At 38.9% G+C, this 15,189-nt stretch overlaps 1 protein-coding gene across 1 annotated transcript; it reads right to left on the reverse strand.

Moving 5' to 3' along the window:
* Window positions 1-11,673: 11,673 nt before the first annotated feature.
* Window positions 11,674-14,589, reverse strand: LOC110895996 (F-box/kelch-repeat protein SKIP11). Its single transcript, XM_022143402.2, has 2 exons — window positions 13,884-14,589; window positions 11,674-13,451 (listed from the first exon to the last, which is right to left on the reverse strand). The coding sequence occupies exon 2, from the start codon at window positions 13,338-13,340 to the stop codon at window positions 12,039-12,041; it is 1,302 nt and encodes a 433-aa protein (XP_021999094.1). The 5' UTR covers window positions 13,341-13,451; window positions 13,884-14,589; the 3' UTR covers window positions 11,674-12,038.
* Between the last annotated feature and the right edge of the window lie 600 nt (window positions 14,590-15,189).

The following is a 15,189-nucleotide window of genomic DNA, read 5'->3' on the forward strand; positions in this document are numbered from 1 at the left end:
ATGTGTGAAATGTATGGAATATATATATAATTGTATGAAAGTCGAGACCACGACCCGAGACCATGACTCGCAACCACCCGGTTGCGAGTGGGCCACTCGGTCTCGAGTGGACCCTTGAGCCGTAACCGGTTTGGGCCGAAACCCCAAGCCCAACCCGAAAACCCCCTTGTATAAATCCCAACCTTCTCCCCACTTGCTTCATTTTACACACACCCACACTTCTCCTATTCTCTCTCAACTAGAAACCCCAAACCAACAACATTCCATCTCTTCCAACTTTCGGTTCAAGCTCGAGAATCTCGGACAAGAATCTCGGACAAAATCATCACTCGGACACTCCATCTTCTCGGTTCCTTTCTCCTTGTTTTCGGCTCATTCTTCTTCTTCTTCACAACCGGTTAGTGTTGTTATTATGTGCATGAGATTTATGTATGTTGCATGAACTAGAAATGCTTGGTTAGTAGTGTTATACATGATTTTGGGTGATTTGTGAAGTTTGACTATGTGTAAACTTTTATGTGTAAAATACTTGTAACATGTTCAAAATGACTAGTTGTATGTTCAAACTAAATGGTAGGTAATTTGGAGATGAATGGTGGATTCTTATGACCAAACATGTTCTTGTATGAAAAATGTTATTTAAAGATGATGAACCTAGGATGAGGTATAATTCATGAACTAGTTGGTGTGTGTTTCCTTGTTTTTGCATCATGATCTTGTTAAAAATATGTGTGATTTTGGTTCATAAATGTATGATTTTGTTAAGGTGAAAACCCTAGAAAACTTTGAATATAGGATGAACTTCTTGAATGTGGTTTGAAGATTTAAAAATGGCAAAGTTTGATCTAAGTTTACTAATATTCAGATTAGGCAAAGTGTTAGTAGAAACCTTATTGGTTGTTTCCTAATCTGGGTCTGAATTCTTGGTACAAATTGGACTGATGGTTCTGCATCATCACGTGTGCATGAAAGTGACAGCTTCCGACTCGCAACCACACCGTTCCGACTCGCAACCACGGCATTACAACTCGAGACCACGCCGTTGCGACTCGCAACCAAAGCGTGACAACTCGAGACCACGGTTGCGACTCGCAACCATAACGTGACAAGCCGAAACCTCCTGGTTGCGACTCGAGACCTCCTGATTGCGACTGGGCTGTCCACTTTGGTTATTGGGCCATTTTGTGTTAACTTGGGCTATCTGTTAAATGGACTATGTGTTGTTGTGTTCTGTTTGACTGTGTTACTGTTAGGGCCGGCCCAATAACCCCATGATTGTTTACTTGTATGCATGTTACGTGCCAGTACGTGTTTAGATTATACATGAATGCTTGTACACCAAACCTGACCTATACCGGTAACCATGTTAGGACGTGGTGACCAGCGTGATTGACAAGTAACCTAAATCTACCGAGCAACCCAAGGTGAGTTCACAACTTAAAAGCATGCGTCCCGGTGGTTTGGGACACGAGACTAAAACAACCCTATCCCCTTGTAAAAGGGGATACCATTTACATACTTTCCCTAGTTATTGGGAACAAAACTTACTTTTCCTTCCCGGGTATTGGGAAACCTTTTGGTTAATTACTGTTTATACGGATTGCAACTAACGGCACTAAACGAAACTCTATCACTCAAGTCCCTACTACAAATACCGATTAGTCGCCGGGGCCAGGCGAACGGGTTATTAGTTGATAGCGCTATTTAGGTGTTTACCAGCCTCACACCGTGCCCTGGTTTGGGATCGGTCGTGAACTAATGTACTCAGGCATCCGTCAATGATGATAGAACATTGACATCGGGGCATCCTGCGGAAACGCAACGGTTACCTAGTGTTCGGTATTGGAAAAACAGTTTAGTCGCTAACTTTTGGGGTAGCTCCCCATGGCATGTATAAACGGATAAATTAACTGGTGAAACAAGTTTTTGGTAACTAAAACTGGACAACTAGTGAACTCACTCAGCATTATTGTTGACCCCCTTACTGCATGCTTTGCAGGTAACCAGTGACGAAGGAGCTTGCTGCTTGGGAACGAGTAGTGTCTGTCCACCCTTGTGTTGGGTGTTACCTTATTTTGAACTATGAACTTGTTTAAACTACCTACTTATGCTTCCGCTACTTATTAACTGTTTGAACTTAAAACCTTAAACTCTGAACTTGATATTTGCTAAACTTATGGTTAGTAAGTATTACTTTTGTTATCAATTTTAATTATTCAGTATAATTGGTGGCTGGATCCTGGTCAGTCACGCCCTCGAAGCGGGTGTTATCCGCAGGTGGATTTTGAGGGTGTGACATTGTAGGGGGAGGCCTGTTGGTTCTGCCTTGTATATTGGCTGGTGGGGGCATTTGGCGCACCCCCTGACTCTGAGGGGTGACCAAGGACGGTTCTGCCGTCAAAACTGCCTGCTGCGCGATGAGCGATTGGTATGCTGCATTGATAGTGGCGATGTTCTTGGCATACCACGAGGCTGGGGTTTCACCTTCTGGTAAGCCAAGTAATGCAGATACATTTTGAGGTGGCGCTGTGTTCGAAGGTCCTTCTCCGTTTCCTGGGGTGACCACTTGGGTGATGCGGGTGAAGCTCCCGCGCGGACCCCCAGTATTGTTGATTTCAACTTCGCCGATTTCTTCGATTTGTTGGGCTTGGAAGTTTTGGATTCCCTCGCCCAACGCCGTGTTAGAGTTGGTTCCGAAACCGAACTCTGGGATGATTCCTTGACCAGTCATAGCCGAAGGAAGAAAGAGACGTCAAAGGCTCAAATAAAAGAAGATGAGGGTGGTTATAGAAAAAATCGGTGGGCGCCAATGAAGAAACAGTGATCTAATTAGGGAGTTAATTAGATTGGTTTATGTTCCTTTCATGATGGTTAATCTTCTTAAGGATATTTGAGCTCCGACTTGGTAATCAATCCTGCAAAACAAAACACCGTTAACTCGTTAAGAGGGGAATGTGGGGGTTTCCCTCTTAACCAGGCTCCGGCGTGAGAATAAGCGACTGCTTTGAGAGTAATTAAGTGTAAAGAGTGAGAGCCGAGGGAATAGAATGTTTAACCTGTGTGATGAGGTCTCTATTTATAGCCGGAGAGGTGTAAGAGGTTATGGGCTGATGGGCCTTGGGCCAGAAGCGGACAACAAAACGGATATGCTCTTTGTCTCACTGGCGTCGACCGCTTAGTGGCTTCTAGACGCTCGTCGGTGCTGGCGCAACTTGATTGGAGCCACGTGTCATTGTTGTCGGCCTTGTTGTCCTTCTGTCATCAGCAGACAAGTGGAGATCGTGGGACAGTTGTCTCTGTCCTCTGATTGGTGCCACGTAGGCGTCCTTGTGTACTTCTCGTCAGGCGATCGTGGCGCACGATTGACCAGAGCCTGCTAGACGCTCATTGGCTCCTTTTACTGCCACTTGTACCTTATGTACCACTGTAGGTAGCCGTGCGCTTCCTTACTGAGTGGCTCTTGTTGGACAACAAACTAACCCGCGCGGGGTTAGCATGCTCATTTGTTCCATTGTTTTTATGCTAAGTGCTGATACCTGGCTCTCTTGTGAGCCGTGCCTTGCGCGAGACAAACTACAACGCGTGTAAGTCGCGCGAGGATACTGTTAATAAGTTTTCTGAAATAAGGAGTATGGTTCCGCGCGCAACCTGGGTGGAGGTTTGCGCGACTTTTTGGGACCATACCCCTTCACGACCAGAATTCACAACAGACTCTAACTCGACTCGTATCGGTATATATATATATTCTTCATCTCTATTCGACTAATAAAATTTTACATTTCTGTCATAAACTTACAATTCATATTTGATGTTACATGGGAAAATCGAATATGGGTTTAAAGTTGGGTTGAATGAAGATGATGAAGACATTAACTGTCTGTTCAAGTTTTCACAAACAAATACTTCACGAATATGAAGAAAATCTCAGTGGTTGGATGTTGACATGGAAAAACAACTCGGCCACCACTGTTTTCATTTTTTTTTATTATTATTATTTCTAGAAAAACTCAATAATGATATAATTGAATTAGTAAAACAAAATAATATTTTATTAAACAGCCTATTACTCCATAGTATTACTCCATAACATCCCGAGCAACAGTTTCTTTGATTTTGTCACACAAATTATTTATTCGAATTAAAATTCATATTCATATTCATAGTTGATAACAAATTGCATTTTTTAGTTAAATTATAAACTATCAGATCTCATATTTTTTAATGAAATACATATTTTATTTATAAACTAAATGTTAGGATTATTTATTTAACCTACAAATTTTAACAAGATCATTATGTATCATTTTAACATTCTAGGATAAACCGTCCGTTTGTTCTCTTGGATTTATTCAATCCTTACTCGTACGTTCTTACAAGAAAGCGCAACGCAATCAATGTGAGTATACATGACCCATTTTCGTTTTACACTTTTGGGTGCAATATGTATTACATATCAAACATCACAACACATTAAACATTTTATGCACACTCATTCCATATTCTATGTGACACACTCTATTCATGTTAGACATGTTATGCTATTGTAAACACCTAATGACTATGTGTTCATTAACTTCGTACAAGCCTCCCCTAACAATGGTAGCGCTATAGGTTGAGAAACGCCCCTCCTGTTCTACGAGCAGGTATTGTTAGGTTAAACTATGTCAACCTACTCAAACTCGTTTGGGTACACTTTAATTGCGTTAAACTTTGGTTTGGGCACATAGAGTAACATCGTTTCGGGTATATACTGTCAATATGGTATGGTATTTCACATTTGGAATTGAGTAAACATTTTAAACATGTATATACTATGTATGAAAACTTGTATACTCGCCAACATGTTTTTGTTGACATTATTTTAATACATATTGCAGGTTGAAAGTACAAGATTCAAGAATCAAGCTAGGATGAACTCTAGAAACCCACATAACATTTGAATTATTGTTGAACAATATGTTGTGTTGTTTGGAACTATGTATTTCACTTTAAAGTTTATGAAATGAATTAAATAAATTATTGTCACATTTAGTGTTATGTTGTTTTGAGCAATTTGTTCGTCTCATCCCGATGTTTCCGCCATCGGTTGGGGTGTGACATAACTAGTGGTAAGACCCAACCCGACCCTTTATACTCAAACCCGTTAGCGTCAAACCCAACCCAACCCACCCCCTTAGCAATCGGTCCACACCCCACCTTTGTGTAACGCCCTGCGTTTCGCTACTTCTTTTACCTTAGCAAGTCTCGCCATACTTCCTACCTTGTGAGGCTTTTACTCTCGAGACAAACGATCATAATGAGAAATGATGCTATTTAAATCTTAAATTTTGTTAAACTATGTGAAACTTTTACTCTATGTGATGCTTTTGTGATGCTTTATATATACGAACAATATGATCCTTGACTCTTGATTCTTGAATCTTGTGATGCTTTATATATGAACGATGTGAATCTTGATTCTTGTGATACTTTGAAACTTGAAACTTGTTACGCTTGATACTTACTGAATGAGAAACTAGCTTGAACGCGAACTGGAAACACGGAAACTTTTGTGTTATTTATGTAATAATACCATGTAATGGCTACTCACAATAAAACGTAACGCAAACTTAACCTCGCTCGCAAAACGAACCAAAGTCGAAAAACTCACATGCGCAAACCGGCTGTCCGAATGGCCATCCGACCGGATGGCCATTTGACCGGAATGCCATCCGATCGACTACCACATGCTTGCACTGATTTAGCCCCATTTGATCGAAGGCATTCGACTAGCCCTGTCACTATCACCTATAAATAGGGCACTTAACCCTTCATTTTCACCTTTCACTCTGCCATCCGACCACCTGCACTCAAGTCACGCTCAGTCACTTTAATCATGATTCAAGGCCATTTCGTAAGTATTTCTCCTTAAATCTTGTACAACCTTCATCTTTAATCACTTCTACACCATATTCTTTATCAAAATCACACGAACACTTCAACTTTTTCCCGAAAACCAACTAATTTGGACCTCTTGAAGGTGGTTTCCACTCGATTGCTTATGCCAACTGTTGTGGAGCACCATTTAACCAAGAATGGTTCATGATCTAGTGGATTTTCACAACTTTTTACAAGATCAAAGGGATTATCACACTTTTATACCAGATCTGACGGAATTTTATATGTTTCCGGCTTGGATCTGATAAACTTCACGTTTTACAACTGATTTTCCGAACTTTCCTTCTGATTTAGGCAAAACCTTGGTGAAATCAGACTCAAACAGTCTCTCGACTCGATCCTTAGTCAAGAGTCGGCTTGAAAACTGAAATCAACCAGAAAATGGGCCGATTGACGGGTTTAAACATGAAACTTCACTGAAAACAGCTCGACTGTTCGACGGGATGATGCCCATCCGACTGAACGAGCTGGGTTTGGTATATTTCCATTGCTTAACACGTCGTCACACCGTCTCCATTAACTCAAAACTTATAAAATTTTACGAAACTTCACCCACTGACCATCTGTTCGAATGGTCATCCGATCGGATGACCATCCGTCCAGATGATCTGCTTATAATAACACTTGTTGTTTGCTTTTATAGGACACTATGATCAAACACTTAAAAAAGTTCACAGACACCTACACACTGTTTGAATGGCCATCCGTTCGAATGGCCATCCGTCCAGATGACCATCCGCTTAGGTAGTCTGACAGACACTTTAACTCGATTTTCACACTATTCGAAACTCTGTTCCCGACCGGGTCAGCACTTAGAGGACTTATGCTCTGTTCCCCCGCGCGCAGGCTGATCCAGCGCTCCATTCGATCCAATTAGGCAGTGTTTGGTTCTAAGCACCCACTGTAAGTATACTAGATCCCTTTTTGTTTTAAACACTTTTGGGATGCAACATGTATTCTATATCAAGACACTTGACACTTGAAACTTATTTGAAACATACTCTATCTGCTTTAAACATGATAACATGAAACTTGTGATACTTGAGACTTTTATGCTATGTGAACGTTTGATTCTTATGTGTAGCTCGCCTTAACAATTATAGCGCTATAGGGGTAACGCACTGCTCTTTAAGTCTTGGGGAGTATTTTTAAGTTTTGATTCTTTTACCTCCTCTTCGATGCGTCGAAGTAGGAAAGGCACGTTAACGCGTTGGAAACTTGGGTTATCATATGAACCACGTTAACTAGCATGTTGAAACTTGTGATATGTTATTCATGTTGGATATGAGTTTAATACGTTTAAACTATTATGCTATGTATTCAAACTTGTATACTCGCCAACATTTCTGTTGATTTTATGTTAATACGTGTTGCAGGTTGATGCAGCTGGGAATCAAGAAATCAAGCTAAGATGAACTTAGAAACTCATCTTAGATAATTAGACAATTCTGAACAATATTTGAATGTTTATGTTATTTTGATACATTATGTTGGTTGTGGAATGTGTTTGACATTTGAGACATATTTATGAAATTTTGATTAATCTATATCGAAACAAGTAATGTTATGGATTCTCTTGAGCAATCTGATTGCTTGGTGCCGCGCCTCGATGTTTCCGTCATCGGTTGGGGTGTGACACTTTGCTCCCTTGTTTTTATTGGGCTTAAGCCCATTCAGCCAATTAACAACCCCAACCGCCCCATACCTTACGTATGTAGATGTGCATGTGGGTGTGGGTTCAAAGAAAAAAAAAACTAGCAGCTTGTTTCCTCCCCTCTAAGTCACGGCATAGGAAGAGAAACCCCCTCCCATCGCGATCTCTCCCTCTTCTCGCTACTCTCTCTCTCGATTGAAGTCTCACATCTTTTATGGTTAGTACTCATGTTTGTGTTGGATTGAAATCTCGTTTTTACATGGCTGCGATTTATGGGTTTATGATGATCCTTGATGTTTTGATGAGTACTATGTTGCTTAGAGTCGAGTTTTGTTGAGTCTATGCGATAGCTTGAAATGTATGAACCTGTAGACGTATCTTTGTGAACTAGGGTTTATGTGATAACAAGGTTTTGATGGTTACTTGTATTATTAGGTCGTTAAATCTGATCGTTGTTGATGTTTATGATGATAATTTACGGACTAGTGTTCATGAGAATCAAGAATGGTGCTTAGTATGATCGATTATGTTTGAGTAGACACATATATATGGATTAGGGTTTATGTTCTTGATGATCTTGATGTACTTGTTGATGAATCTAATATAAACGACTATGGACCTGTTGTGAATCATGTTATAGTGTCTCGGGTTCGCTAGTTAATCATTTGCGGGATCGGAAAACGTAAACAGTAATCTGTCCTGAACGTTATAGCCGACTTGTATCGGCTGTAACCGGGTCATAATATAACGAAATCTTGATTTTTTTAAGTCTATAACGTGTTATTTTGAAATACGGTTCAAACGGCGCTGGAATCATAATTTTCTAACGTCGTTTACTATTTTAAATGGAATTTTTCGTTCCAGTGCGCTGGGCTGTCCATTTTCTGCAGAAATTGTAGGTCACGATTTCAGTCATATCTAAGGGTATAATGGGACATAAATTATGAAATTTAAACTCTCCAACTGGAATCACCTCGTTTGGAGACTCAGTGATTTTTAAATAAAATAAACGGTGGGCAGGGGTAGGAATCATAACGATTCAGACCACCACCCATTGCTCGAATTTTTACGAAAAAATTTGTAAACTTTTAGACTTTAAATCGTGGTTTCTAACCGTGATAAGTTTATTTTACATTTCCGTTGCAAACATAAAGTACATTTTTTAAACATTTAAAATAAATCACCAATTGTATCATTTGGGATGATTTACATATTTCGTAAACGGTTCAAAATAATTAGTGGCTGGATCCTTGGCAGTCGCACGCCTCGCGGTAATACTCTGCATGTGAAAATTTTGAGGGTGTGACACTCTCTCCCAACCAGGGACTCAAGTAGTTAAAACTCCATGTACGCAGATGGTTAAAAGTTTGATTTTAAACTCTAGTTACCGATTGAAAAAATAGGTATGCATATGGTTAAAAGTTTGATTTTAAACTCAAATAGTTAAAACTTCCAAAACTCAGGGACACAAAAATAATTTACTCTTGAATTTAAAAAATAAAAAAAACATATGCATTTAAAAATTACATATCAAATTTCGCATTTTATCTTTAGTCAATGGTAAAGTTATCATACAAAGTCTCCTATATCTAAGAAGTGTACAAAGAAATAATGAATCTCAAAATATAGCACAGTACCGAGAAATATAACCAATATAGAGGGAAAAAAACACAATGAGTCGCCAAAAAAACACAATAACGCAAATATAGAAAATACACAATTAATATAAACAAAAAAAGTAAAATCTAAAAGCAATAAATCCAAAAGTAAAGACCTAAAATCTCATATCGTAGAGTTTGATGAGACGGTTCCTATGCCGCGTGAATGAGATCAATCAGAGTTCATTTGATAACATTCTTACGACTTCTTACATTTAAAAGATTTTGTATTTTATTCTAACCATAGTCACTAAATGTAGTATTTGTCTATATTATTATTGCCCATGGACACATTTTCAAATTAAAAGGCGGGAACCTGGAAACCATTGTTACCCAACATGCCTGAAAGCCCAACTAACTTCATTTGGGCAAAGAGTATAATTTTGGGCCGTACAAAAGTATTTAAAATGTAAGTGATATTTTTCAAAGCCAAGCCATGGACCGTACAAAAGTATTTAAAATGTAAGTAATATTTTTCAAAGCCAAGCCAATTTGATCCGAACCATATTGATAGCTATAGGAAAGAAAAAAAAAACTTCTTTTATAGGCCTGAACGTCTTGGCTTGTTAACCGACCCGTTCATTTGCCAATGTTATACGATACCGGTTATGTGGTGTGATGCTGTCAATATATATTTGGATAACAAAAAAAAAAAAAAATCATATCATAAAAATTGATGGTTTATCGAAAGAATCCTTGAACTCTTAATGTTTGAAAATAATATTTTTAATGTTAATGTAGTAAGTTGGTCTAGGTTGAATAACAGGTCAAAACACACACATGATAAAACGGGTTTTAAATAGGATGTGCCAAAACGGGTTGGCCAACATAGGTTTGTGTTGAACCCGTGAACACTTTTACATCCGTTATATATTTCTGTTTACGAAAACAAAAGTATTAGAATAACGATAACAAATAAATAGATACATAAATAGATACACCTTTAGTTTCTATATCAACGATCCTGACAAGATCACGACTTGAAACCACCTATTAGAAAATAGCAAATTCTCCAAAATTGCTAACGAGTTGATGGAGTGTTGTGAGCATGCAAAACATGTTAAAACGGTTAGCCAAAGAATCCAAATCTTTTGCAAAAGATTTCTATTAGGAGGATTAAGATTCTTTGGACATGTGAAGAGGAGGCGGTTGACGGAGTTAGTTAGAGCAGTTGAGACCCTTATAGTGGAAAGAAGGAAAAGTAGAGGTAGGCCCAAGTTGACTTGGGACGAGCGTATTAGGCATGATTTGATAGATTTGCACATCTCTGAGGACATGGTTCAGGATAGAAGTACGTTGAGACGTAGGATTGAGGTTAAGGACTTTTAGGGGACGGTATGGTTGTGTCCTAGCTTCGTCTTAAGCTTAGTTTTCTTTTGCACCTTTGGTAGGCCTACATCAGTTGGGTTTATGCCAATTTGGTGTTTTCCGATGATATACGTGTCTTGTTTTATGTCTATTTGTGTTTTCAGATGATATATATGATTATTGCTACGCTTATATGTCCATCTTTTGTTGCGTCTATGTATCTGTTGTTTGTTTAGAGCAGGGGGGTCTCTTTAGAAGCAGCATATCTATCCTTGAGACAGAGGTAAGGTTTGCTTACATCTCACCCTCCCCAGTCCCTACCAATAGTTTTTGCTATCTGTGGGATTTACCTAGTACAGTTGTTGTATGTGGATTAAGCTTTGTTTTTCGCTTATTTTTGTGATTTGTTTATATTAGGGATGTTCATAAAATGTTAAAATCAACCACAACGTTTAAACCTGAGCAAGTTAGCCGCTTTGACCAGTTTAGATTCAAACAGTTTAGTCTGGGTGGTTTGCCAGTTTAACGGTTCGGTCCAGTTTGAAATTGGAACCAACCATATAAACTGAACTGATGATTTAACTTTTTAATAATTAACCGAGACTTTAAACAAACCGAGCAGCCTGTGAAATGTTGTGAACTGTTTTAACGGGAAGTTCGTTTATCTAGTACACGTCGAACCTAGCTTTCTAAGTAGATACTAACAATTTTACGTTTGAATATGTTAACGGTCAAACATTGTCACCGTATGCTAAGTTGAGATTGTGCTAGCGGCGTCAGCGATGGTGGAGGTGGTGGCGGCAAAGGTGGAAGTGTCGGCAAGTAGGTGGTGGATACAAACAATGGTAATGAGTGCCAACAAGAAGCCCGTATTCATACATTTACAGGCTTAGGCGCGACACTAGTGCTCGCACCTTCAAACACGGCAAGAGTGTTGAATTTTCAAAAACTTTTGGATTAACATGTTTTTACTCTAGAGTGTTACATTACATCACATCATGCTAACTCCAAATCACACAATAGATACAAGAACCAGAAACATACATAAAGCGCGTAGAACGCCTTACGCATCATCAACAAAAAACACACAATACATACAACAACAAGAGTACTCAATAGCATGCCATATAAGTTTATTTTTTTCATGAAGCTTATTTGTTCTTTGAGCAATGTTAAGAAATTGAAAAAAAAAAAAAAAAAACATATGTATCAAAGTGTTTAGATCATTTGTAATGAATATCTACCTACAGAAAGATAAGTTATGAGACCCTCTAACCCTGAGATAGATGACAACTTAAAAGAAATATACTCAAGATTAACTTTCAAGAAACCTTTAATCTTAAGTAAAAATCTGTTTTTTTTTCTTTCTTCCTGAACAATGAAAAATGATAAAAAAAAAAAAAAAAAGAAAAGATAATGTTTTAAAATAGTGAGTTACCAATGATCAAGAATCATCATATGCCCATGAAAAAACACCAACTTCAGCAGCCCATCACCGCGCAATTGTACACGAAATTACTCGACTGTTTCCGCCCAAGCATGGTCCATCGCGGTGGCCCGTCTCGTGGGACCCACGAATTCACTTCTATAAACCCGGCCCCGCTAGTTCTCGGCCCACCAATAACTATAACCCGATCACCACAACCCCTAAACGCAATACCCCAACCGTTCATTGAATCGGCCCGTTCGGGCAATCTTCCAACGGTTTCCCATTCTTTTCGTTGTTTGTCGTACTTTCTAACTTCCATATCCGCACAATCAGCAGCATACAATTCGTTATCTACAACCGCCACTAACGGCGGTGCCTCAGTGGCTGGCGGAGCATTAGCAGCACCACCGGTTTTCACCGGTGACATATTCGGGATTTCCTTCCATTCGCGAGTACCCAAATCGAATTCTTCGCCGCACGTTAACGGTTTCGTATCCGCACCACCGATCCCTCCGATTACGTAAAACTTGTTATCCATAAACACCCCCGAACACATCTTTCTTGGTTTAAGCATGTTCGGAAGTCTTTCCCATTCACCCGACTCACTATCGTAACGCTCGGCCGAGCTCACGATCCTTCCGTTCGGGTCAACCCCACCGGCTACAATCGCAATCTCTCCGAGACTTGCGGACCCGAATAAACATCGGGGCTCGTTCATTAACCGCCCGGATGACCATGAGTTAGTTAACAAACTGTACTTGTATATTACATGGTCAAGAACTTCTTTCCCTAACACGAGTAGCTCGGTTCCTACCGCTAATGATTCTTTATCGGAAAACTGGAAACATGTGTTTGACGACATTGTCGGTAAATTCATCCAACGCCGTTGGATAGGATCAAAAGCCTCCCATTGGACCAAATGGCACGAGAAATAAACCCAATGCTCGATGATACCGTGTTTTCTTCTTAATCTATAAAGCTCACCGCTCCTAATTAGGTCACGAAACGTTCGGTTGAGTGATGCTAAGGACCCGTAATCGAATCTTGAGCATTTTAGTAGACAATCGATCGAGTTGTCTCGGCCGATGGCGTGAAATAGGGAAGTTGAATCGGTTTCATCACCCGATTGGCGTTGATCGTTGCTGTCGGATTGATCAACGGGGGCAAGTGATAGATCTTCGATCTGAGTCATCACCCGCTTTGTCGGGTGAATGATTTCTTCATCTTCGATCTCTAATGGTCGTTTCTCGTGATGAGATTCGATCTTTTCGATCCTGCAATTCCTCATAAACACCCAAGTGCTATCCCTTTTGTTACTGAAGTCTGAAACCAAAAAAGATCTCTCTTCCAACATAACTTCTTGAATCAAACCCAAAAGATTGAATCTTTGGGGATTTTTTAAAGAACCCTAATCAAGATTTCTTGTAATCTTCAGTTTTGATCACAAAGCACCAAACTTTTTCAACTGAAATCTCAAATAGTAATATAATTATCATATCAATCAAAAGCCCATATCAAATAAATCATTCTTATTCAAGAAATTAATGAGTCAAACACCTAATAGACATATAGAATCAAGATCTACATAAATTAATTACCTAAACAAAGTAACAACCTATATAGTCAAACAATCAAATAAATCTTATTATGTTAATCCACAAATGGCAATATCTTGAAATGCATAATCCCACATCAAAAATCCAATCTTTCCCACAAAAGATTGGATTACAATTCAATACAAAAAGCCCCAGATCTCTAAATCCCAATACCCAATAACAAAACACATCAATCTAATCAAACACCACATAAAAAAAAAAAAACCCTAAATCAATCAATAGAAATCAATCAGAACAAATTAAACAAGATCTACAAAACCAAAAGAGGGTATTGAACTTACCAATTGGATAAACAAAACCCAGAAAAATCTTTCCTTTTTGCTCCAAATTCCGCCACAAAATCACCAAAAAAAGTATCTTCTTTCTCTAAACAAATCTGTTAGTTCATCAATGCTTTTGTTTCTCTATCTCTGCATACATGTATTTGTGAGCTTCAGCTATTGTTCTTTGACAAAACCCAAAAAAAAAAAACTTGCTTTTGGATGTATATCTTTCTCTCTCTCTCTCCTCTCTCTCTCTCTCTCTCTCTCAAGAAATATGCAAAGCAAGAGGCTTTTTAAGTTTTTAGAAGTTTTTAGGGTTAAAGATTTGTTGGGGTAAGAGAAATTAGGAAATAACAAGATGGGGTTATTGTTTTTATTGCTTCATTTCCAAAAAAAATCCGAACTTTTTTAAAGAAAATTAATCTTTAATATGAACAGAGATGTATACATATACATACACACACATATATATACATACATAGATATAGATATATAGATAGAGAGAGAGAGGGGTGTGGTGGTCGGAGATGTGAGAAAGAGGTGGATGAAGGTGGTTGACGGTGGCGCGTGGGACCCACAACCAGCTGGTTTTTTTTTCTAACTTTGCGTCGAGTCGCCGCCGTGTTCGACTGTTCTTATTAACTTTGAGGGGTGACCGGAAACCGGTGATAGCCGGTCTTGACACGTGTACCGGCTGTTTTTGTTATTTTTATAATGTTAAATCGGCTAATCGGCTACCCCTTTTTATACGATTATTTATAGATGAGTTTTCTAGATTTTAATCGTGTACGTCTCTAAAGCCGTTTATTTATCGAATATTAGTCGGCAACTTTTTAAAGTTAGGATGATTTTTTTCACTTGTATGAATTATTTTATTGATTGTAATAAGTCATTTGCATTATTTATTTGACTTTAATTAAATTGGGTCACGAAACGGACAAAATCGAATAATAATTGATGATTTGAGCTAGATTTACGTCTTCATTCAATAGGTTATAAGGAATTTTAAGTAATTAGCGTCTCAAATACCATTAATATATTTTGAGTGCATGTATATTGATAATCATGGTTGTAAAAGTCCCGCCTAGGCTCCGAGTACTCCTCGAGTACTCGCTACAAGGTAAGCTGCCGAGGCACGAGTACTCTTCTCCCAGGCCAATTACACCCCGAGTAATCTCCGCCTAAGCCGAGTACATCCCGAGTACTCCCGAATCCGACTAGGGAGCGCCTAGCGACTTTTGCAACCATGTTGATAATGATAAGAATTTTATAGCGGTGCTTGGTTTTAAAAGACGTAAATCGTAAAAACGACGGAATTTTAGTA

The sequence above is a fragment of the Helianthus annuus genome, chromosome 12 (assembly GCF_002127325.2).
Source record: "Helianthus annuus cultivar XRQ/B chromosome 12, HanXRQr2.0-SUNRISE, whole genome shotgun sequence".
Classification (NCBI taxonomy): Eukaryota; Viridiplantae; Streptophyta; class Magnoliopsida; order Asterales; family Asteraceae; genus Helianthus; species Helianthus annuus.